Here is a 23,048-nt window from a genome sequence, read left to right on the forward strand (position 1 = left end):
AAAGGTCTCCACTTTGTATGAAATAGGTTTGCACGAAGAGATCCGTATTAGATAAACATTTAGGAGTGAGAACGTACAAGAGGACGTGAAGAACCCTCCGCAAGGGTCACCACCGTTTCGAGAGGGCAGCTTTCGCCGACTTATACGCATAAGCTCAACGCAATGCACAATAAAAAGTCCCTGCTTTTGCTTTTCCCAGCTCAGAGAGAAATGGCATAAGTTACATAAAAGGAGAAAATTTTGCGCAAGAAAGCATAGCATAAGCATAACTGGTGCATGCAATGCGAAAAGTCTTTTTTATCTCTAAATTAACAGTTTTTGATGAGCTTTGTTTTTAGAGAATAACTGTTAACTCAGAACGAAAACTGATTCCTACTATTCCAGCGAAATGTGACTAAATGAACGGGAACATCGGTCTTACCTGTTATAGATGAAACCTAGAGACCTAGAAATCATAAAGACTGAAAACATCAGGTTTGTGAGAAAAAAGCACGTGAATTCATTTACGTAGGATGATTTATGAAGGTGGTAAATGTGTTACTCAGACTAAAAAAAAAATCAGAAAAAGAAACCTCCTCTTCAGACCGAAGATAGCATATATAGATATGATTTTTTGAAAGAAACGTGACCGAAATCCCTCAGAAACGAGAAATGAAAACGATTTGTGATCGACAAACGAGAAACGCCAAGGTCAAGCCACAGAAAGGGATGTTTGTAAAGCCCAAATACAAGAAATTTCCGACAATTCATACTTGGTGAAATGATTGACGAATAAATAAGAATTAGAAACTAGTCCTAAGTTAGTGGCACTTAGAAAAGCAAGACTGCTATGACAATACACATTAAATTTCTCTGCGAAAACACAGGAAACTTTTCAAATAGAACAATTGAAATAAAATAGGAAAACTAGGCAAAGACACAACAAAAATGGTCTTAAATGACCACTTCTTCGATTTCAAAACATGCACATTATTTTGGGCATTGATATAACCACCAAGGAAATTACAAAATACAAACATAGCGCATGAAATACGAAAGGAAATGGAAAGAAAAATGGGAAAACAAACCTTGCTATTGCTCAGGAATCGGAACAGGTTTACTTGTCCTATTCGGAGCAAGTCACCATCTCTAAGAATTTCTGTCTGTCCAATTCTTCGATTATTTACCTGCAAGTGTAACCGTTCAGAGATGTTGAGATCATATGAACCAATAGATGGAGCACCTCGATAATGGCGTCTGCAGCACTTGGAGTTATTGTAACCACACCATCCATAAACGTTATCACACAATGTCTTCCGCGCATTTCAGGTCCATCGAGCTGAAATAAAGAAAAAGGAACTGAACTATATTTTTGTGTCCTTATGCGCGTAGCGCAAAAGAGAAACTGGTACTCACGCAAATATTCTGAGCCGAAAATTGTGCCAAAGCCCGCTCGCTGCCAACTTCTGTAACTCCAGCGCTGAGCGACAAAGACCTTGGTGGATTCATCGGCGAACCATCTGAATAGTAACTTTCTCTCTTCAGCGGTAATTGTCAGGAAAACTAGCATTTTAGCTAGAAGAATTCTAGCAGCTCTAGATGAATAAGCCGCTGTAGAAGCAGGCGATTATTCTCGCAAAAACGAAGAAAACTAACCCAGAGCGAGGAAATGTAGCTGAGGATTTCTAGGAGACGAAGGGATGGAATTTAATGTTTCAACAGATGCATTTTGTGCAGAAGAGTCGTGGACGATGACACGAGAACCTCTGAAAAGGAAATTATTCTCCACTCATCCAATGAAGAAGGAAATGGATTAGTCGTTGAAGGAAAGTAAATCAGAATGTGACTTTTACAAGAAATGGTATGAAAACAGATACAAACACTTCAAAAAAGGCTTCAAACGCGAACAGTTAAGTTTAGTAGTTCAGTGACATATGTTGAGTACAACAAATGATTTAAATATAAGTGACCTCTGAAGAAATCACCTAGGCATAAATAAGCGCGAAAAAATAGTGTACAGAACGAGCAAATCGACAATGGCAGAGGAAATGAAGGGAGTATGAGCTAATGAGAATGAAAATGAAAGAAAAGAAGAAAAAAGATAGAGAAAAAAAGAAGAAAAGTAGTAAATTAATCAGCAATTTAAAAACTCAACCAAAAAAGGCGAATAATATTGTCCCTTTTTGGCAAAACTTTTAAAGTATTTAGTGATCAGGTCTCGAATAACAGGCAACCTTCAGGAAGATGAGAAACTCATTTATTATAAAACTCAAACAAGACAGTGGGAACAGCAGTGGAATAAATACGAGATTCAAAAGTACAATTCATTACTTTGCAAAACATTAACAAATAATCAAGAAAGAAATGGTGAAGTAAATCACTAACTAGCAACGGTGGCCAAAAAGGATATCTTAAAAGATAAAGTCTACGTGAAAATCTCGCTTCGTGAGCAGTTATATACTGCATAAGAACCTACATACTCACCGGTATCCAGTAGGCTTTTTTCTTAGTGCCAGATAAATTTCCGGATGCCCATGCCCTCTTGAGGCCATTTGCATCAGCGGAGCCTCATCGGGTTCCACAATACGACCTTCAGACGAAACATCACGCAAATCCGAAAGACTATGGCTGGTTGATTGCGACGTCATCAGCTGAAGAAAAAGAATATGCGTTAAAATTATTACTGCAAGATTAAATAATTTCGAAAAAAAGGCACCTTAAATTTTAGGCAACGTTTCTGCACGTATTTCTTGAATTTGGCAACAAACGGTTTCATTATATCAACACACCCAGACTAGTGACACTGAGAACATATAGCAGAACGAAATACTTCAAGAGAAGCGCAGGTGACATAGTCACGTCTCTCAATAATGGCTGGTGCGTCCACTTTTTCGCTCAACCAAGACACCAACGTCAAGAAACCGACACCGCTAGAACTCGTCCTAACGGCATGGCGGCTTGTACACCACTGCTCAAGCAAAAAGGTAACTATCGGAACAATGATGGGAAGATGATAACGGTGATCACCGACATTCAGAAAAAAAAACCAGCCAGCTTGCACAAAACCAAATGGGCTCATTCCTCACCTCAACCAGAACGTAATCTGATGCGTGGTTAGGATCTATGGCATACTTTTCCAACGCTTCGGCGAGAATTTTTTCTGCTCGATCATGCATTGACACCAGAATAGTGACATACGGCCGCGACGGCACCAATTCACCACCGTAAATCTTCAAACTTCCGCCTGAACATGTTTCAGATCAATCCAATGAATAACAAAACAATAAAATAATAATAATAAAATAACAAAATTCCCTGGGTAGCAGTTGTACTATACATTAGAATAGAACACTGAATAAACGCAAAGAAACCCAGAGAATGCAATGTAGAACGTTTTGAATCTACAAGCGCGAATCATAGGGTATTCTTGTAGAAGCGAACAACATCCATTTCCTATTACGTTGCCACAAAAAGCGTGCGCACGTCCTAGAAACGATTGCAGAATTGATCTGTTCTTTAAACACCGCTCTAATATCGTCATAATCAGAGAGAATCTATACATCGTTTCGAATTTTAACATCGAAGATTTAACATCAAGAAAAAAAAAGCAGCTTGTTCTTCCAGAAAAAAAAATGGTTCAACTGCAATATTCATCACTTCGTTTGTTTACTTGGTTTTTTGTGCAACAAATCTCTAGTTCGAAACGAAGATTAAAAAGCGTTTTACTACATAAAATCCAAATATTAGGCACACCACAATATATTACACAATTATCTCAATATTACTACTACATTATCAAGTTAAAAGCATCGTTCGCGGAGTTTTTCTATGTTTGATTCTCCTCAAAAAGTAAAGTTTGTGACGAAGTTTGCAGGTCCAGAGGACAACTGGTAGCACAAGACTGATCAATTTACCTAACGAAGCAACTTTTTACAATGCTAGTATCAATGTCACCTTACGGGGATTAATTAGAGTATCAATATCACTGTCGCAGTGATGAATTGAATCCCCGTAAGGTAACACTAGTACAAGTTTCTGAGTTGCTTGACTGAGTAGTTTCATCTCAATCCCAGTTTACGGGGCTCCCGTCCATCCGCTGGCTGTAAGGAGTTGCTTCGACGGGTAAATTGATCACGTCGCTGTTACTGAACCATAAATTACCTCTGCTCGTTGGAGTTCTTCACGCCTTCGCTGTGATATTTGCAAACTACATACTGAACCGTACCTGTTGGCTTCAACATTTGAGATATCACCCAAGCGCTGACTTAATTTTTGAAATAAATTACATTCTGCTCCTGAGCATGAGATAATTATCTAACTCCGACTATGAGAAAGTTTTCCTGCTTGTCGCTCGCTGTCTGCTTGTCTACTTTTCAGACTTTTTCTAATTTTTTTTTTCTAACGGAGAGTTTTTAAACCTTAAAAAAAGTCGCTTATAGAAGTGATTCAATTATGAGAGCTTATTAAATATACGAGACTTCATTTTTGTTCTGCGGAAGAGATCCGTGAAAAGACCGTGATAGAGATGAAGTAGCAGTCAGATAAGGTGAGATAATATTTCGAAGATTTCGCATGTGTTATTTAGGGTAATTGATATTTACATAGGTCCTTCTTCTATGTCACGCCCACTTTTTACATGAGAACGACTTAGAAGGGGGAAAACCTTCAAAAATACAATGTTACATGGTAACATCGAGTATCAGCAGTATCCTACTTATCCGAAAAATGCTGTCCGCTCAAAATAAAGTTAAAAAACATATCTATCCTATGAAACGCATACGGATAAAATTTCAAATGAAAAGAATGTCAAAAACAAATCCTCAAGCATATTTTTTAACCAATAGAACCTCGTTGTGACGTTTGACAATGCTGTCATTAAAAAAAAAGGTCGAAAATGAGACGTAACTCCAAAGAGAAGGATTAAGGGTATGGATAAGGGTAGAAAGATACTAGTCATAAAAAGCTATAATAATAGTAGCTATAAAACCCTTCTTCACCAAAGAGATAGAGAGCATCGTCAATAAACAACCGTTCAGTGCTAGTATAACATAATAATATATGATAATTTTGAAGGTTTCTACATGAAAACACTGACAGGAAAACCCCTTTTACAAGTGTCTAGGCGAACGTTTCCGATTAGATCAAAAACAAAGTCAAGAACCAAAGTCTGTAAAATCCTAGAGAACTGAAAATCTAGGGTGAACACCGAAACTATGGTGGCTCATAACCGTGCAGAATCTGTCAACTTACCATGTAGTTCTAATAATGAATCCCTCAAAGGTAAAAATTTAACAAAACATATCCTAACACTATTCCATGAATAAAGTACATAAGGAATAAGGATAAATTACCATGACCCATCTCCTTCAGCTTCGTTTCGAGCTTCTTTTCTCGTCTCTTCTTCATTACTACTTCAGGATTTGAAATTGTTCGGGTAAACGAATTGGGTGGTACCTAGAAATGAACCAACTACAAAACACAAAGAAACACAATAGAATAAGAAAAATAAAGGAGAACATTATCCGCAAACAACATTCACTCGGATTTGAAATTTCTAACCCAAAAAAAATCCTCCCACCAAGAATAAACGAGATTCGTGAGAAATTCAATGCAGATATTTTTCTTTGTCATGGAAAATACGACTAAACTAGAACTTACCTGGCAGTAAAGATCAGTTGTTGGGCCAACAGCCTCCTCACGACCACTATTAACCGTTACTGGAAATTATACATTAGTGGAACTATCTTTAGTAAAATCCTGCTTCAATTAGCATTTTCTCTTAATCAACTGACTTATTTCCTTTTGATGCTTCTTTTTCATCTCTTTTTTCTCTCTTTTCGAGAATCGTTTGTTGTTCCTTTTTATGTCTTCATCACTTGGCAACTGTATAGTCTGAAATAGAAATTCCCACTATCAATTGGACAGGTCTTCCATGAGATAGATTAATAATGAACATACTGCCAGAGGAAGATTGCCCTGTCGATTCTTGCGCAGCAGGAATCTTCCCTCTCGATCATCACGGTGCCATGTTAGCTGGACCAGCAACGGCTTCTCTTCGTCATCCAACCGCCTTTCGCCGCCACTTTCATGGACCTGTTACAAAATTGAGTTTGGAAAGGAAAAATGATATGGCATTTAAAATTTCGAAAAAGAAGTGGTAAACACCTACCTCCCATAAGCTGTAAGTATCATCAGAAAGCATTTTTAAGTCCGGAAGAAATTTTTCAGCCAGTGCTTCCACAACAGCACGGGTTGTAGCCGTACTGGACACTCGAACACATTTCGTCAGCACCCTTTCACCACCGTCCTGAAAGAAATACAGTCATCAATATTTCTCCATGGGGATTTACTTGAAAATGTCTTCATTATGTATTGTTGCATTAGCTGAAAGCTATTAGCAAAACTGTGCTGGTAGACTATTGGGAGAAAAAAACCAACCAAGAGTGGAGAGAAAACCCTTCAGATTCGACACAGCTCAAGGAGAAGTAGTCTCAAGGGGAAGCTAAATTATACCCCTAAGCCGCAAAAAAACTGCCCAGTACTGCAACCAAACTGAGAATTTTTCATCACGTCAATAATACATGCAACCACTCAAACAGAGTTTCTAGCAGCTACAGGCAATCACCCGGATATCCTTGAATTGGATGCAGAGGACACTATTTTCATGGGTATCGTGTTTGTTTTTTTACCACAAGGACTCACGGTTCGCTCGCTTATAAGTGAAGCACTACAATCACAATACGATATAAGTAGAGAGCGGCGATTGTAGCCCAGTCGGTAAAAGGTTCCGCTATGATTACACGGTCGATCGATGGTTCGAAACTGCCCTTGTACCAACCACGTCTTTCTTACCCCGCGGGATCGATAAATTGGTACTAGGCTTGTATGTGAGGATAAAAACACTGACTTGATACATTGGCTAGTGCCCGAAGTTGATTGTCTAGATACGCGGTTCGTAAAACACAAACGATTCTGTATTGAAGTGGACGCCTTGGCGCATACCAAGCGCAATAATTAACGCCGGACACTTTATCCTTCATAAGTAACCAAGCAGATAGCGAAAAGTACAAAACTCTACTTCGATACAAGTTCAGAGCTTCTGCAGTTTTCTTTACTTGTTAAAATAGTCAAAACAACAATAGTCAAAGCGACAACAAAACAAACAACTAGTTTGAAACCAAAAAGAAAAAAACGTGAAAACACCGAGTTCATGAGTAATCCAAGCAAATATTTCCTGGGTAAAAACTATAGAACGTTCATGCGGATTCTGAATTTAGATTTAGTGTCCTCTCTACACTTTTTTTGGCCTTCGAAAATGAATCATATATGTGATGAATTTAAGCGAATGAGGCTTAATCTTCCAATAGGATATCTTCTCCAGTCTCCAAATAGAATATTTACTCAGAGGTGAGAGGACTTTAAACCATTCATGTTCACCAAACAATTCTAGTCGTACTCCTATACCCCTTTACCATCACCATGAAGCTGGCAAGTCAATCCAATTTGCGACCAACATCTCTGTTCCGATTTCAATACAGCAATTTACACGGCCATCAACAAAAACATAAGAATCAATGTCATACCTTTAGTTCGCGACAGCTTCAGTCCTGTTGTGATGAATTTGAGTTCCATCAAATTCCACTTTGAGAAAATTAGAATTGAGAATTTAAGGATTTTGAAGGATGTATAAATTGTCCGGCGTTGATCACTTAGCAGGAAATGGGCCAACGTGTTCGATTTCAATTCGGAATCGTTTGAAGTTATCAATGCACCATATACGAAGGCCTGCGGACGAGGTGGGACGGAGCAGACAATGCACTAAGCCAGAGTTTTTATCCCAACAGACAAGTCTGGCACTAATTTGTTGATCCCAAATGTATGAAGAATTCGGTTGGCCAAGGGCGGTTTCGAACCATCGACCGTGCAGTCGCAGTCTAACTTGTTAACAACAGTGCAACATCCGCTCCAACACTGAATTAACTAGATAAAAGTAAGGCTTAAAGGCATCACCCCACGAATCTGAGGTGGTGCAGATTTCAGGTGGAGTATTCGTATACGGGATAGCAGATTATGGAGAGGGGTGATACCGTCCATTTCTTCCTAATTGCCGTAGAAAACGGCCCGGAAGATACGGCTTCGGGCGTTCTGGCGCACTATTTTCTACAAAGAGTTCGACTGGAGCGCGCCAGCCTAGTGCACGCGCCGCTTCTTCCGGGCCGTTTTTACGGCAACTAGTAAGAAATGGACGGAATCACCCCTTCTTCATAATCTACTATCCCGTATACAAATACTCCACCTGAAATCCGTACCACCTCAGATTCGTGGGGTGGTGCCTTTAAGTGGAGAGAGAACGCCTCCTCTTGAGATGAACTTCATCGGATCAATTCACTTTTTGGTCATCTCAAGAGAGTCATCGCATGACATCCACTATGTAACACTTTACAGTAGAATTAAGCTTCGGCATAAGCCAAAGATTAAGCAACACAGCCACAGCAGAAACGAAACTACTTGTAGTAGCCATTTCATTCATATCAAATTTTCTATGCTAACAACTGCGGCTATGAAACTTGCGTAAAAAGCATTCATTCATTCAGCCTTTGACTACTAACATAATATTTATCCCATAATTTACGAAGGAACCTCAAAGTAGGACGAACGAGACGTCAAATATGGACGATTAAACGTTGACGTGTCAAGGTCACTATCGTCCCGACACTTTAGCCAAAAACGACTGTAGAGAGCGTAGGCAAAACAAAACAATCAAAGAGAAAGACCGAGAAAGCTTCGAAAAGTGGATTTTATGTGGCCACACAAACCAAAGTTAAAACTATGGAACGCACCTGGAAATAGAATCGCATGACTCCTTCGATTTCGAGATCCTAAAAAAATCAGTTCTGATTCAGTGGCAAATGAAGAGTACGATGATGATAATGGAAATTTGCAATTTTTTCTAATTTTGACCGATAACAGAATGGAACACAGGTCATCTCTGCTTTTCTGTACAGGAAAAAGAAGATAACTTCAAAAAAAGAAGGTTGCAGCGGACATTTCGTTTTGTTTGATTGATGAGGTTTCAGCATCATACCACCATAGAGACAAAAAAGAAAGAAAAGAAATAAAGAAAAGCCGAGGACTAAGATCTAGGCGTTATTATTACAAAGAAATCACGAAGAGCGCTTCAGTGAAGAAGACAATTCTCACATATTTTTGTAAATAAAATCTCTTGTTTGAAGAAACCAATAAAAACACCAAATTTACTTCAGAACTAACCTCTGTGGGGTAACTTAAATGGAATAAATCCAGGCGGTTTTCATTCCATTGTTCCACAAGTGTGGCGAGCTGTTGGCGCTCGCTTCGTGGAGCAAACTCCATTTTGAATGAACTGTCCAAAGCAACGGTAGAACACAGAAAATATAAAGTTACAAGAACCAGTTAACAGTTGAAGAATCGACGCAACATGGATTAACACTCTGAAAATGAAATTTTTGGCCGACGAAGGGGAATATTCTCGAAGAACGAGAGATTCGAGTGGAAACAATTCGATGTTATGAAATTATGAAGAACAGAAAGGAGAGGGGAGAAAAAGGAGGATGAAGAACGTGTCAAAAACAAATGAATTAGAAAGTTCAACAAAAAAAAAACAGCACCACGGTAGAAGAGAATTTGGAACGCTGCCACTGCCACATGTGCGCCCGTCGCAGCGGATTGGCGTTAGTTCCGTGTCTCCAGCATCGGTTCGGTCCGTCGTCTTGGAAGGCCGGTGTTCTTGACGCTTACGTTGTTTCCGGGGTAGTCGCGCGTATAGTTCCGTTCCAGAGAATTAAAATGGAGGATATTGCCCTCTCGGAATTGAAGTTAGCGACTGCCGAGGCTGGTTTGTTGACGTTTTTCGTCTCGCTTCATCACCGCGTCCGGTTTTCCCTCGTATATCACGTAGGAAGTAGTGTAGAGAGGACGTGGAGTGGAGTCAATGTGAGGAGTTCACTAGTAACGGTGCTAGTGGCGACCTTAACCGTACTGGTTCACTGTAGCGTTTTCATTTCCATCTCTCCGTGAAGTTCCAGAGCCGAAATCCACCTTATTTGTCCTTGGAAGGGCAAATACGGTGGAGAAGAACCCATCGACGACTTCTTTCTGAAATAGTGCTACTCAATATTATTTTGTTTATGTGGTTGACCTGAATTCGATACAGTGGCACTTCGCTGTGGGACCTAGCCGTTTCTAAGGTTAAATGGGTGAAGCGTCTGGCGTTAATCGATCCGCTTGGGACCCGCCAACGCACTCACATCAATTCAGGGTCGACTGGCCCATACAATGACGTGCGGGGGCTAGCCGATGTGTCAGTTCAGTGTTCTTATCCTCCCAGACAAGTCTGGTACCAATTTATCGACCCCGGGGGATGAAAGGCTTGGTGAGCACTAGGGCGGATTCGAACCTCCGATCGATCGTGCAGGAAGCGGAACCTCTTACCGACTCTGCTACACCAGTCCATCCTTCTGTTATAGGGACATTTCCAGTACTGGAAGAAGTGGACACGTATTTCCAACGTGTGATGTGTTTGTCCACGGACAATTTTTTATTGGATAGCAATGCACCCGACCAAGACATATTTTTCCGCTACAGCGCATTTATCCAACCGGGTGAATTCCATTGGATACGAGCTCAGCTACTTCATGGATGACTTGCAGTCGGGTCAAAACAACATGAAGCACGGCGCAGTTGTGGCGTAAGTGACAGCGCTCGAAGTGACACGCTTGAGATGGCGATTGGAATCGACATGGGACTTTCGCAGACTGTAGACTTTCGCGACGGATGTGGTGCTGCCAAGGGTCCCCGCTCGAACCTAACTGCTGCGCACCGCTGCGGCCGCAGCCGCTTACGCAACTGCACCGTAGCTCATATCGTTTTGACCTGACTATATATAGTGTAGTTTCGCTGTTCAGAGAGAATACTTTTTCCGATTTTAAAGCACTGTCGAAACTTCAGGAAGTTCCGTTTTAAAGAGCCAGGAGTGGTGGAATGGATAACAGCGGGTTCAGTAACGAATTACTGTACTTCTGAAGGTGTTAGATGGGTTTTCAACCCAACAACTGTGATCCCTTGTGAAAAAGTTGACAGCCTAATTGAGATTTCACGTAAAAACATCGCCGAAGCCACATCTCACGAGAGATTCTCCATCAGAGAAAACGACATCACTCTGCTCCTACTTTTTGTGGATGCGAAAGCGCTGGAACGGTCAAGTAGCTCATCATTTATGATCGCTATGAAGTGATCTTTTGAAGTCGTCAGCGTTCAAGAAACTTTTTTCGCGTTGGGTTCCCTCCATTTTTACGTGATGTTCGGAGCGTAAATTCCGTTGGATAGTCACAGTAAATACGTGAAAAACTCGCTAAAAATTCGAAAAGCCTATTTATCCAACGACACAATTTTTTACACTCATAGGATTGACGAGAGGAACCTCGCAAAGTGGATTCTATTAGTCGTATCGCGTCTGAATAGTTGTTTTGTCTAGATACCCTACTAGAAGTCCAATATAATATAATATATTCTTCCTTTCATCGTTTCTCTGGGCGTAAAGAGGTATGTCGTTGGGTGAACTGATACCTCGGTTGTTCTTCATGCATCTGATTTCTGGAATCGTGGGCGGTGTTCAATGTTCTCACTCGCAAACTACGCTCCAAGTCCTTCCTAATCCTCTAATCGGGTCAAAACAACATGAAGCACCGCGCAATTCCGTAAACAGCTGCGCTCGAAGCGGTGCTGTGGAGCGTAGCGATTAGGATCGAGATGGGACCATGACGAAGAGCGGAGATAGGTGGCGGTAGCTAGCTATCCTTACAACTTACGCTTACGCAACTGTTCCTGCTTCATGTAGTTTTGATCCAACTATATTAGTGGAAAGAACTCAAAAACGAAAATTTCGAAAATACGGGTGTAGTCTGTGGTCAAAAATGTTTGATCGAATTAAATACGATTCTATCAGGCGAAAAGATAGCCGGCTTTAGGGTAGAGATCATTCAACATTGCTTTAACCGAACGAACTGTATTTTGGAGCGCAAAAATCGTTTTTAGAGCACAAAAACTGTTCCTGACTGTCAGGCTTAGTTCTCCCATCTGAAAAGGCGATAGATTATCAACATCGACAGTTCATCATTGAAAGTGAACAGCTGAATCACTCGGGCCCTCAAAACCTAAGCATTATCCATCGAAGATCCATGACGTGTAGGCTAAAGCCAGGGAGAAAAAAAAGGAAAATGGAGTTGGAACTACTAATGCTTTAACTTCATCAAACTCTCCAAACAGGCTTACTGGAAGTAAATAACTAAGTAATATCATGTAATACTCTTAACTAAATCAAAAATGCTCTGAGAGATGGCTTCTCCCCAACTAACAGTTAAAAACACTTTTGCGTCTTTCCTTATCGTTACTTCTCCACCTCTTTCGTTCATCCCTCTTCTACGTCATCACCGTCATCAATTTGTCAAAAACAGATTCGTTCATCACTTTGAGCACTCTACAAGGTTATAGACAACAAGTCATCGTATTTTGCAATAATAGGGAAAAAATTAGAAAGAAAAGGAGATTAAGCGGTTTTTTAAAGTAGTCCAAATTTTTAGATTCCAATCCAAATTTGTAGTAATCCAAGTTTTTAAAGTAAGTTATGCGACTTGGAACTATTCCAGTACATTTCTCCCAAAATCGCAATTTGAGACCGGAAACACTTGAATCGCCGGGATATCAAACACTAAGAGAAGAACAATCCTCCCCGCTCATCATCGGCGAAAGTCCACCTACCCATGCTCTCGCGGATAGTGTTACAACAGGTCATGTTTCTAGTAAACAAATAAAGATAGTTAAGCCAGGGAGCTAATACTTAACGGTTCACTTGTTCCCTTTGAACGCACTCCGAACCGACAGCATCATTCGAAAGGAGATGAGTTGGAGCAGGAAAAAAAAAAAAACACCCAAGAGGTACTTTGTATGATGTAGACTAGTAAGTTCTTACGGTGCCGAGAGAAACTAACCTGGTATAAGTTTTGCAGTTCTACGAATCCAATACTCATCGACTTTCATTTCTGGTCATGAGGTCGAAACCGAGGTCGCCGACCTGCATCCCACCGTGGGGCCCCCACGAATTTATAGTCGGGTCATAACCACATGAAACACGGTGCAGTTGCGTAAGTGGTTGCGCTCGAATTGGTGGTGAGTTAAATCGAGTTGAGACAATCGCGGATTGCAGCGAGGTGCGGTGTCACCAAAGGTCCCACCTAAATTCTGACCGCTACGCTCCGCAGCACTGCTTCGAGCGCAACCGCTTACGCAACTGCATCGTGCTTCACCGTGCAGTTTTGACCCTACTATACACAACATGTGGGTGCGCTAGGGTCTTCATCCACCTCTGGATCAGGGCCTTGGATCGGAAGATAATCATTGACTGCTGTGTTACATTACCAGTCATCTACAAGCAATTATAAAACGCGTTCCGTCTTGGACAACACTGTTTGCACCGTGTTGCTTCATAGATTTGTTTAACAACACTTTATGTCTTTCAAGTTGATCTATTCTTACTGGCAATCCTGAGATAATGCATTTTTCCTTGCTCTCGTTTAAAGCCAGCGTATCATAAAATTTTTAATGTTGAAAAACGGCGTGGGAATCATCGCTCCTCATCATCATTACTTCCTACAAGATACATTAGAACGCACCCTCTTGTACACATTCTGGTTCCTTCAGCAGCCGTTAGTTACAGTTGAATAGGCAGCCGAGGAGACGTAATTGATTTTCGATCGCTCGCTTATGGACGCAGCGCGTGCACGAGGGTGACGCAATGGAACTAATTTTGTAGAAGAGAACGTCGTTTCTCACGCCGTTTTCACGACGAATAGGGGGAATTGCCGTGTTCCTACTCGCAATTTACAACCGGAACTCCAGATTGTCCACGAGAACATCGAAAGTCTCATGATACGTTGCCTTTGACCCTGAAAATAAATTCTTTGAAGCAGGAAGCAGGAAAATCAAGGAAAAGAAAAGAGTAAGGGAAAACCTCAGTTTTTACCTGTAAGGTTTTGCTACCTTCTGTCAGCACCGCAATTTCTTAACAAAAAAAAAAAGTTTTTTCCAGTGCTTCATTAAGAACGATCGGCGTCAAATATGTTCAGCAGCGCTTTCCATTAGGACTAATTAGAGAGAATAGAGAGTGTGTCCAGCATGGGATGTAGTGCGTTGCGGTAGTTGCGTCGCGTTAAGACGGTTGAACATCGATTGTATTTTGGGAATGGAGACGGACGAGGCGATATATGAGTTCTCCAGAACGTTGAAGTTAATTTAAAACAGGATTTACAATGAGTTGTCGTTAACGCACATCGTTAGTGCTGGAGAATAAAAATGGAAATAGGAAAAACGTGACTTTCTTCGCTGCAGTTTGCAGTTTAAGTTGAAACAGCTGCGTTGAACACATGCGCTGAGCACATGAAGAAGTAAGAACACTTTAAGGCTAATGAGAAAAGTCTGAGAATAGATTAGTCTAAGAAGTGGTGTAAAATAGAGATTTATTTTCAATCTTATAAATTTTCTTCTCTGGTTGTTGATCTATTCCCAAAGAAAAGAAAGAAAATAGGTCACAATTGAACTTTGAAACTCGAATAAAGCACTTAATTCATTTAAGGGAGGGAAACCCCAGTGAAAATTTGCAGGACCATGAACGATTTTCTACTAGTTCGATGAAAACTCCCATAAGTTCAGACCATCGGGAAACGTAGGGAAATTTCTGGAGGATAATTAGAAGTTCGTAGTAGTTTCTATTTTATATTATTTATTTGTTTTTAACAATATTTAAACTTACTCTGAAGAAACTTACTCTCCGCAAAGCACGCCTTTCTTTTGCTGCACTGACATTTTCTCGTCCAACTGCCCTTCTAGGATCGAAAGTACTCCATGGTAATCGACTGAACAGATTCGCCGCCAACTATACGTTATGTATTTCTACTCCTATTATATTTATATTTTTATTTATTACAAGTAAATATATAAATAGTAGTGTAACAATTCTAATAAATATCCTAATAATAATACAAATATTTTAGGTTATTTGATAATATTCTGTTTTTCTTTATTCTCTATTTAATTGTTTAATTGTTTATTTATTAGGCTCAATGATCAATAGGGTGCCAAAATGGATGTGCCAAGGGTAAATAAAAAACAAAGACAGTAAACACATAGTGAAAAAACAGAAAAAGGATCACAACGGGCAGGGAACAGTTTTTAACTAACTACTACTAACGACTAACAAATTTTTGGAACGAATATGAAAGCAAACACATGTGAGTACAGAAGAATCCTTTTAAGATTGTTGTCGGCCAATTTCTATTGTGTTCTTGTAGTGCTTTTGTATTTTTTGAATTGAAAACAATTCTGGCTGAGTCATGCTTCGCTGAAGACCTATCAATGAACATGTCGTATTTACTTAGAGTAATTGTTTCCGGGCAAGACAGAAATAACACAAAATTGGAATTGGACGAAGTGATATGGTTGAAAGAACGGAAGAATAGGAATTATTTACTTCTTCAATGCACCAGATCCAATGATACATTTAAAAAAAAAGCAAAAGAAATAATTTTATGTCCTAGTTAACAGAAAATTTTCGTACTTCAATTTTTTTCTACATCAGAAATTCTAAGAAAATGTCCTCCTCACAATTTGAAAATCAGGTATCAATTATGAATTTTATAAAATATAAAACAAGACTGCTTAATTTCCATTCGGCGCATAAATCGCTTAGGAAAACCAAGGAATGGTTGGTGATTTAAGTTCCTTTCCGCCCTCATTTTGATTTCATGCCCCTATTTTTTTTTTCGAATTAACAGTTTTTACTAATTAATTTGTAGTCACATTTCAAGAGATAGATGCTAGTTAATTTACAGTCCATTCCTAGCGATAGATACTCAACCCCAAACCTGTTCCTCCGGTTGACCGCAACGCGTCTGCCGCAGCGCGCTTCCTTTCCCTGCCTCACATATTTGCCGTCATCTTTTTGCTTTACCCTGATATAATGCGCATTGCGCTCATACAGTCAGACAAATAATAAAACACAAGTACAACAGAATGAATAAATGAAATAAAAAGACAAAATGAGGTTTGAATGTATGTATTTGTATGAATACATGAATGTATGAGCTTGAAGGATAAGACGAGGAATTTTCTTTCACTTAAAAAACTTCCACTACAGAACGTTACAAGTAAGGACTAGAGTCCTAACTTTCCAGACACAATCCAGTATTTCTGCTGGACCCTAGATCAAGATGTCAAAAATAAGTAGGCGGAGCTGCAGTGGTAGATGCGAGCCGACAAATCCGTCAATTTCTCCATGCAAGGGTAAAAAAACCTCCTTCCTTAAAAAGCAAGTTATAGCGCTTCTTAACATTTCTTTCCTATTTAAACTGGCTACCAGCCTAGGTGAACAAAAAAAAACAGGTATGAAGGTACATGAGAGATGTTTACAGTAAATACTTAGAATTTACTTACGGGCCAAACCAACAGTTCTCACCAAACAACGAGGCCGAACCGATTACTTTCTCGTCGGGAACAATGAGAACGCCGGATTTTCCCATGTTTTGCTATTCAGTACGCGTAAAGGAAAACGATTTGTTCTCACAGCAGCGCTTCGGGAAACGTACATGCATCGCTGATCCTCTTGGGGAACGTTGGTTGTAAGTGGCGACCCTGCCAAGACGGTAGAAAAATACACGAATAACTTATTTATTACTATTAGGAGAAGAAGTTCAAAAACTTCGACTAAAAGCATCACCCCACGAATCTGAGGTGGGGCAGATTTCAGGTGGTGTGTTCGTATACGGGATCGTAGATTATGGAGAGAAGGGTAATTCCGTCCATTTCTTTCTAATTGCCGTGAAAAACGGCCCGGAAGATGCAACGCGTGCACAGGCCTGGCGCGCTCGAACCGAACTCCTTGTAGAAAATAAAGTAAAAAGGATAAAGTTTCTGGCGTTAATCAATCCGCTTGGGATGCGCCCCCGCGTTCACTTCAATTCAGAATCGTTTGAGGTTTACGAACGTGTGTCTGGCCTATACAATGACTTGCGGTGGCTAGTCGATGTGTCATGTCAGTGCTTTTATCCTCCCAGACAAGTCTGGTACCAATTTATCGACCCCGGAGGGATGAAAGGCTTGGTGAGCACTAGGGCGGATTCGAACCTCCAATCGATTGTGCGGTAAGCGGAACCTCTAAGCGCTACACCACACCCGCCCCCTTGTAGAAAATAGTGCGCCAAAACGCCTGAAGGCGTATCTTCCGGGCCGTTTTTTTACGGCAATTAGAATAAAATGAACGGAATCACCCTCCTCCGTAAATCCCTACCACTCCAGATTCGTGGGGTGATGCCTTTAAGCGTACGCATCTGTGCATCCAACGTTTTCGAACTCGCAGGAGGTTCAGTTTTTCAAGGAGGGCATTTATTCACCGCATAGTTTTCTGTTCGTGGAGATCAATAAGTACCGGTAACGATCAATAGCAGATCAAGCAACATAATCAAAACTTTTCCTCTCTTTGTTTCTACTTTTTTACTTTTGCTACTTTCTTATTTCTACTTTTCCGCTGAATAAAACTTGTTTAGAAAGAAGAAGTAAATAAAAATGAAAAAAAACAAAACTAGAAAAAATAGAAAGAATTTAAATGCATTAAGAAATAAATAAAATAATAAAGAAATAAAATAGAAGAGAAAGAAAGGAAATAAATTGGATTCGCTCGAAAAGTCATCAGAAATACACACATGATAGAGAAACATTAATTAAAGATTAAAGATGCACGTAAAAAAAAGAGAACGAACCGAACAATATCTCTACTCGAACGCAATCAGATCTTCTTAATGATCAATAGATCATTAAGGAGGGCTCGGATCATGAAGATCATGCCCTTCTCCGGTGACTCGAAGCAAAATATGTAATATTTGTAGTAATATCTTATTCTGACGTTAGAATAGTGTTGCTGCTGTTGACAGTTGTAGAGAAAATGAAAAAAAAATAGAAAATAAAAGCAAATTAATTAATTAGTTAAATGAATGAAACCTTGATAGTGCTTTCATGTGAAATTTTGAAATTAGCATGAAAAATCCTAAAAAAAAATAAATATATATATAAATATAAATAAATATAATAAAAAATAAATCCTAAAAAAAAAATAAAAATTCTAACCGAACATCCGTGTAGAGTTCATATAAACACCATTTTTTTTCATTTTAGAGGTAATTTGAGTTAGTGAATATAATAATATATAATTTTAGAAGTAAATTAATAAAAGTGATGAAGTGGAAGATAAAAAATGTTACAAATATTTGAACCGCTGAGCAGTTGGTATAACATAAAAGTGCGAGCACCGCAGAGCAACAAATGTCAACGCAAAACTCTTCTTTTTAGACCCGGTCATTTTTCCGCATGTCTAGTGGATGATTAGTCCTCCATCACGTTTGCGGTAGTAATATCGTTGAAAAAGTAACACATATTCACTCAATCCACCCACCGTCGTGACTCATCCACATAGGAGGCGTATTCGAGTGATTCGAGTGAAGCGGAACGCTTCATAAACGCTCAATTTGACATCATTGCGAGAAAAGAACTCCGTGCTTCAATGTTCAACTCATAAAGAAATGTCCAGGAAAAGTACGAAAAAACTGGGTATTATTGGAATAGAAGGTCATTCGTATATAATTTTTGTCATTCTAAAACTAATTACACACCTTGTAGTATAATTTTTATCTGAATACGAACAGTAATTTTACCATGTCACAGTAAGAATGGCGAATATGCCTGTCTATTTATTTAGCTATTGATTTATTTATTATTATAGCTTATCTATCTATTTACTTATTATATTTATTTATCTTATTTACTTTCTATTATTATCACTGTTATTATTGTTATTGTCATTATTATTATTATTTATTATTATTATTATTATTATTATTATTATTATTATTATTATTGTTATTATTATCAGTGGCATGTCAATAGGAATGTGGCAAGGACAAATATGTACTTATTTTCTACACTATAAAATGTGCCATCTAATGCACAAAAAGACGATTACAGTATACTTCGTAGGTCTCAAAAATTCATTCCAGGTTCTCTCGAAAATTTCAATCCTATAAAAAACGACAATGACAAGGCTTAGTGTTCCAAATTTTATGTTATAATGAAACTGAATGAAAAAAATGAACTGTGAAAATAATGAACTCATGATGAACGCAGCGCAAGTTGTCAGGGATCTCTCGTGATTTCCACTAGGAATCAAAATTAGAATAGGGAGCTACTGAGTAGGTTAAGCGACTGAAGGAGAAGAAATATGGTAGCATAATTATATTTTTTAAAGTTATACTGCTCTTTACTTGGATGAATAACACCTTAGAGATAATCACGGCTCACGAGAGTTGAGAACAATCCCTTAAAGACGAGGGACGAAACGGTTGGTGTTCCTCCTTTTGCTGTTCCTCTTCAGATAATGGTCCGTAACGCTGAGCTAAGATTCAGGAGGTATCCATTGCTCAATGTATAGGCTATCAAAGATCGAGAAAACAAGAATCGAGAAGATAAATGCAGGAAAGTGCTTGATTTTCTCACGCTGGGATCCTTTTCGGCTTCTTACAACGGCGCTATTCCCTCCCTGCAGTCTCTTGAATTATAAATTAAATTAATTAAGTGTTCATAATCTCTTGTTTGAGTTCTAAATTATTAAAAGTTTTCGAAATGCAGTGCTTGACTTTTCAAATAATTCAATAAGTAAATAATTGGATGAAAAAACGGTGTAGCGCTTAGAATTACGGATTTATTTTCGTCCTCATCCCTTCCATCCGGATTTAAAGGCTCCCAGTCTTAGTAATCGTTAAGAAATACAGTACCCATTTGAACCCCACACAGCGCCAGCTGTTTATCCAGTGATAGGTCGTCTAACGGCAAAAATTGATGTTAAACGGAGCAAGCGAGATAGGCGAGAACCATGGAAACTGAGGAACTGAGGCGAGCAGCTGAGTGGCGAATGCGCCTCTATCCGTCCGCCCAGAGCTTCTTGCCCCTTTCCCCGTTATTCTGCAGGTGTTATCCTTGCAAACAAATCTTCCATCTGCAAATGTCACTGGAAAATCGTGGTATTTGCACGTGATGGCATCTCATGGACACATGCACTCAGTGAAGAACGAGCTGCGGAATCGGAACACATGGCTCGAGCGCGCCATGCATCGTGCAGAATGTATCGGATGATTGCATAAGTTCGTGCCCGATCCAACGATAAACTTCATCTAATGAAATCCTCAAAAATATGGCCTAATTAATCAATAAATAATAATATAATCAATAATAATATAATCAAGAATATGGTCTCCCTTGTACCTTGCAATCGTCTTCCTCTCAGCAATCTCCTAAGTTGTAATCCTTGGATTTTCTTCCGTTAAAGGCATCAGCCCACGAATCTGGGGTGGTGCGAGTTTCAGGTGGGTTATGCCTGTAGGGGGTCGCAGATTATGGAGAGGAGGGTGATTCTGTCCATTTCATCCTAATCGCCGTAAACGCAGAAGATGCGTCTTCGAGCGTTCCGGGGAGCTATTTTCTATAGTTAGTTCGACTGGAGCGCGCCAGCCTTGTGCACGCGCTGCATCTTCCATCTTCGCACCATCCCAGATTCGCGGGGTGATGCCTTTAAGGTACTCAAAATATGGTCATCAGTTTTAATAGGGGATCCAAAGCGGGGTTGATTATGCAAAGTGAAGTCTCCGCTTCGTAATCTACCAAACCACTATCTAACTCTCCGGAAAGCTAGAGCACGATCCAAGTAGACGTCTAAAACGTTTTTTGTTCAATCCCAACATTCACTCCTTTCCGGAATTCGTTCACTCTTAGATGTCGCAGATGAACTTTTCCTTCTCCATTCGAAAAAAAAAAATTCTCTAAAGCACAGATCGACCTGTTTGAACGATATTTTGAATTTGAAACCAAAAACAAAGGTGAAAATCAAAGAAAAACATGAAAAAACATCCCCTGTACTTTATTTTTAATATTATTTGTCCTAATACTATCCAATATTAATTGGGCGCTTTTGTCTCCAACCAAGCTATTTTTTGAACATTATTTTAGGTCTAATTATATTTTAATTTTTCACAATTGTTTTTGCTCCTCCGATTGTTTTTACTCCGTGTATAGCTTGAATATAAGAATAAATCAATGAATAAATAAATATCATTCTTTTATGCGATGATTTTCCTATAATTTTTTTTTACATTAATTATTGGATATTCCTATAAATGTAAAAGTATCGATCCTCCTTCTTACACCTCTTTAGCGCACAAATATACATCTTCCTATTTCCAACGTTCGCCTGTTTGCTGAAATGTGCCCCGGGGGTCCTTCTCAGGAATATCCATCAATTCGAAAGATTTCAACAAACTTTTTCCAAAAATGGAAATGGTCATTTTATGCTTTTTCATGAAATAATCATATTATATATCAGAATTTCAGAATAAATATCCAGTTCAAGCTGATCAAAGTATAATGGTTCTAAAGAATTCTTTCCCAACTTTTGCACTACTTTTGTGAAGATATCGTTCTTTGTCAATGCAAATAGTACCTATACGATCGTTGTTGCACGATTTGTTGACTATTTGAGAGGTACTTCACTGAAAGAACTGTTACTGAATCGATGATGTGATTTCATAGGGTTCTTAAAAATGAATGAAATGAATGAATAAATAAATATCATTCTTTCATGCGATGATTTTCCTATAATTTCTTTTTTACATTAAATATTGAATATTCCTATAAATGTAAAAGTATCGATCCTCTTTCTTACACCTCTTCAGCGCACAAATATTTAATTCGTCTGTATGCTCTGCCCTGTCGTCTGCAGATATCGGTACTAATTTACAATGGATCAATGATCAAGGTAGATAAGAAATCTGTTTCGAAAATCAATCAATAATTACTGTACCCTAATGCTTGTTCTTTTATTAAAGGATAAAAGGATAAATTGTCTGGCTTTGGTGAATCCGCTTGGGATACGCCCCCACGTTCACTTCAATTCAGAATCGTTTGAGGTTTACGAACGTGTAATTGGCCCAAACAATGACTTGCGGGGGCCAGCCGACGGGTCAACTCAGTGTTTTTATCCTCCCAGACAATTCTGGGACCAATTTATCGACCCCCGGAGAAATGAAAGGCTTGGTGAGCACTAGGGCGGATTCGTACCTCCGATCGATCCGTGCAGTCACAGCGAAACCTGTTCTTTTATTGACGATTTTTATTAGAAGAATACTACATGAGAGAAGAAATGAGTAGAAGCGGATCAGAAGTAGATCCTTGATCTCGATGAAGTTCTTATGTAAACTATAAGCAGCAAATATTTCACTAAACTTCAAAATATTCCTTCCATTTTCCTTTCATTACATTTCACTGAATACACAATTCATTCTTTTGCGGTGAAGTACGCGAATTCTTCTCTCCGCATTGAAAGTTGGTTTAAAAAAAACCACTGACAAGTTCTTTTGTAGAGGTTGGAAGGAAAGAAAGAATTTACAATGGATCAATGATCAAGGTAGATAAGAAATCTGTTTCAAAAATCAATCAATAGTTGCTATACCCTAATGGCTGTTTTTTTATTAATGGATAAAAAGATAAATTGTCTGGCTAAATCTTCCAAACGATGCATATATAGGTATGAAAATCCCGAATGACGATGACAGCTTGTCGATAAAAATTACATTACTTCTAATTTACTTAAAAAAAAAAGAAAAACATGGATGCACCTAACAACAAACGAAGTATTGGGTCATTGCAGACTTTCTTTTACTGTACTAGATTACAGCTTTTTATCAGAGACAAGTCAAAAGAAGTCGAGTCGATTTGAAAGAAGTCGAAGATCTGCCCGAATTTCGGAAAAGCGTGAATGTTGGAACCGCACAAAAAACGTTTCGAACGTTTACCAGGATCGTGTTCCAGCTCTCTTGACAGTTAGAAGTCTACCGTAAACTTGGAGGAGGCTTGTAGAAAGTGAAAGAAATTATTTGTCTATCTTA

General features: G+C 39.1%; 1 protein-coding gene across 2 annotated transcripts in view; it reads right to left on the reverse strand.

Annotated features, from left to right (window-relative positions):
* Positions 1 to 9,351, reverse strand: part of RB195_007260 (uncharacterized protein) — a gene marked incomplete at both ends in the record, with an annotated part of 32,534 nt that extends 23,183 nt beyond the window's left edge. For both annotated transcript variants that reach the window (XM_064180798.1, XM_064180797.1), the window contains 13 exons: positions 1,068 to 1,166; positions 1,223 to 1,318; positions 1,396 to 1,499; positions 1,636 to 1,745; positions 2,464 to 2,630; positions 3,066 to 3,223; positions 5,331 to 5,433; positions 5,638 to 5,696; positions 5,772 to 5,871; positions 5,938 to 6,072; positions 6,149 to 6,286; positions 8,820 to 8,858; positions 9,250 to 9,351. In XM_064180798.1, coding sequence (XP_064037638.1) covers positions 1,068 to 1,166; positions 1,223 to 1,318; positions 1,396 to 1,499; positions 1,636 to 1,745; positions 2,464 to 2,630; positions 3,066 to 3,223; positions 5,331 to 5,433; positions 5,638 to 5,696; positions 5,772 to 5,871; positions 5,938 to 6,072; positions 6,149 to 6,286; positions 8,820 to 8,858; positions 9,250 to 9,351 — 1,410 coding nt within the window. The remainder of the gene's footprint in view (positions 1 to 1,067; positions 1,167 to 1,222; positions 1,319 to 1,395; positions 1,500 to 1,635; positions 1,746 to 2,463; positions 2,631 to 3,065; positions 3,224 to 5,330; positions 5,434 to 5,637; positions 5,697 to 5,771; positions 5,872 to 5,937; positions 6,073 to 6,148; positions 6,287 to 8,819; positions 8,859 to 9,249) is intronic.
* Positions 9,352 to 23,048: the final 13,697 nt, after the last annotated feature.

The sequence above is a fragment of the Necator americanus genome, chromosome I (assembly GCF_031761385.1).
Source record: "Necator americanus strain Aroian chromosome I, whole genome shotgun sequence".
Classification (NCBI taxonomy): Eukaryota; Metazoa; Nematoda; class Chromadorea; order Rhabditida; family Ancylostomatidae; genus Necator; species Necator americanus.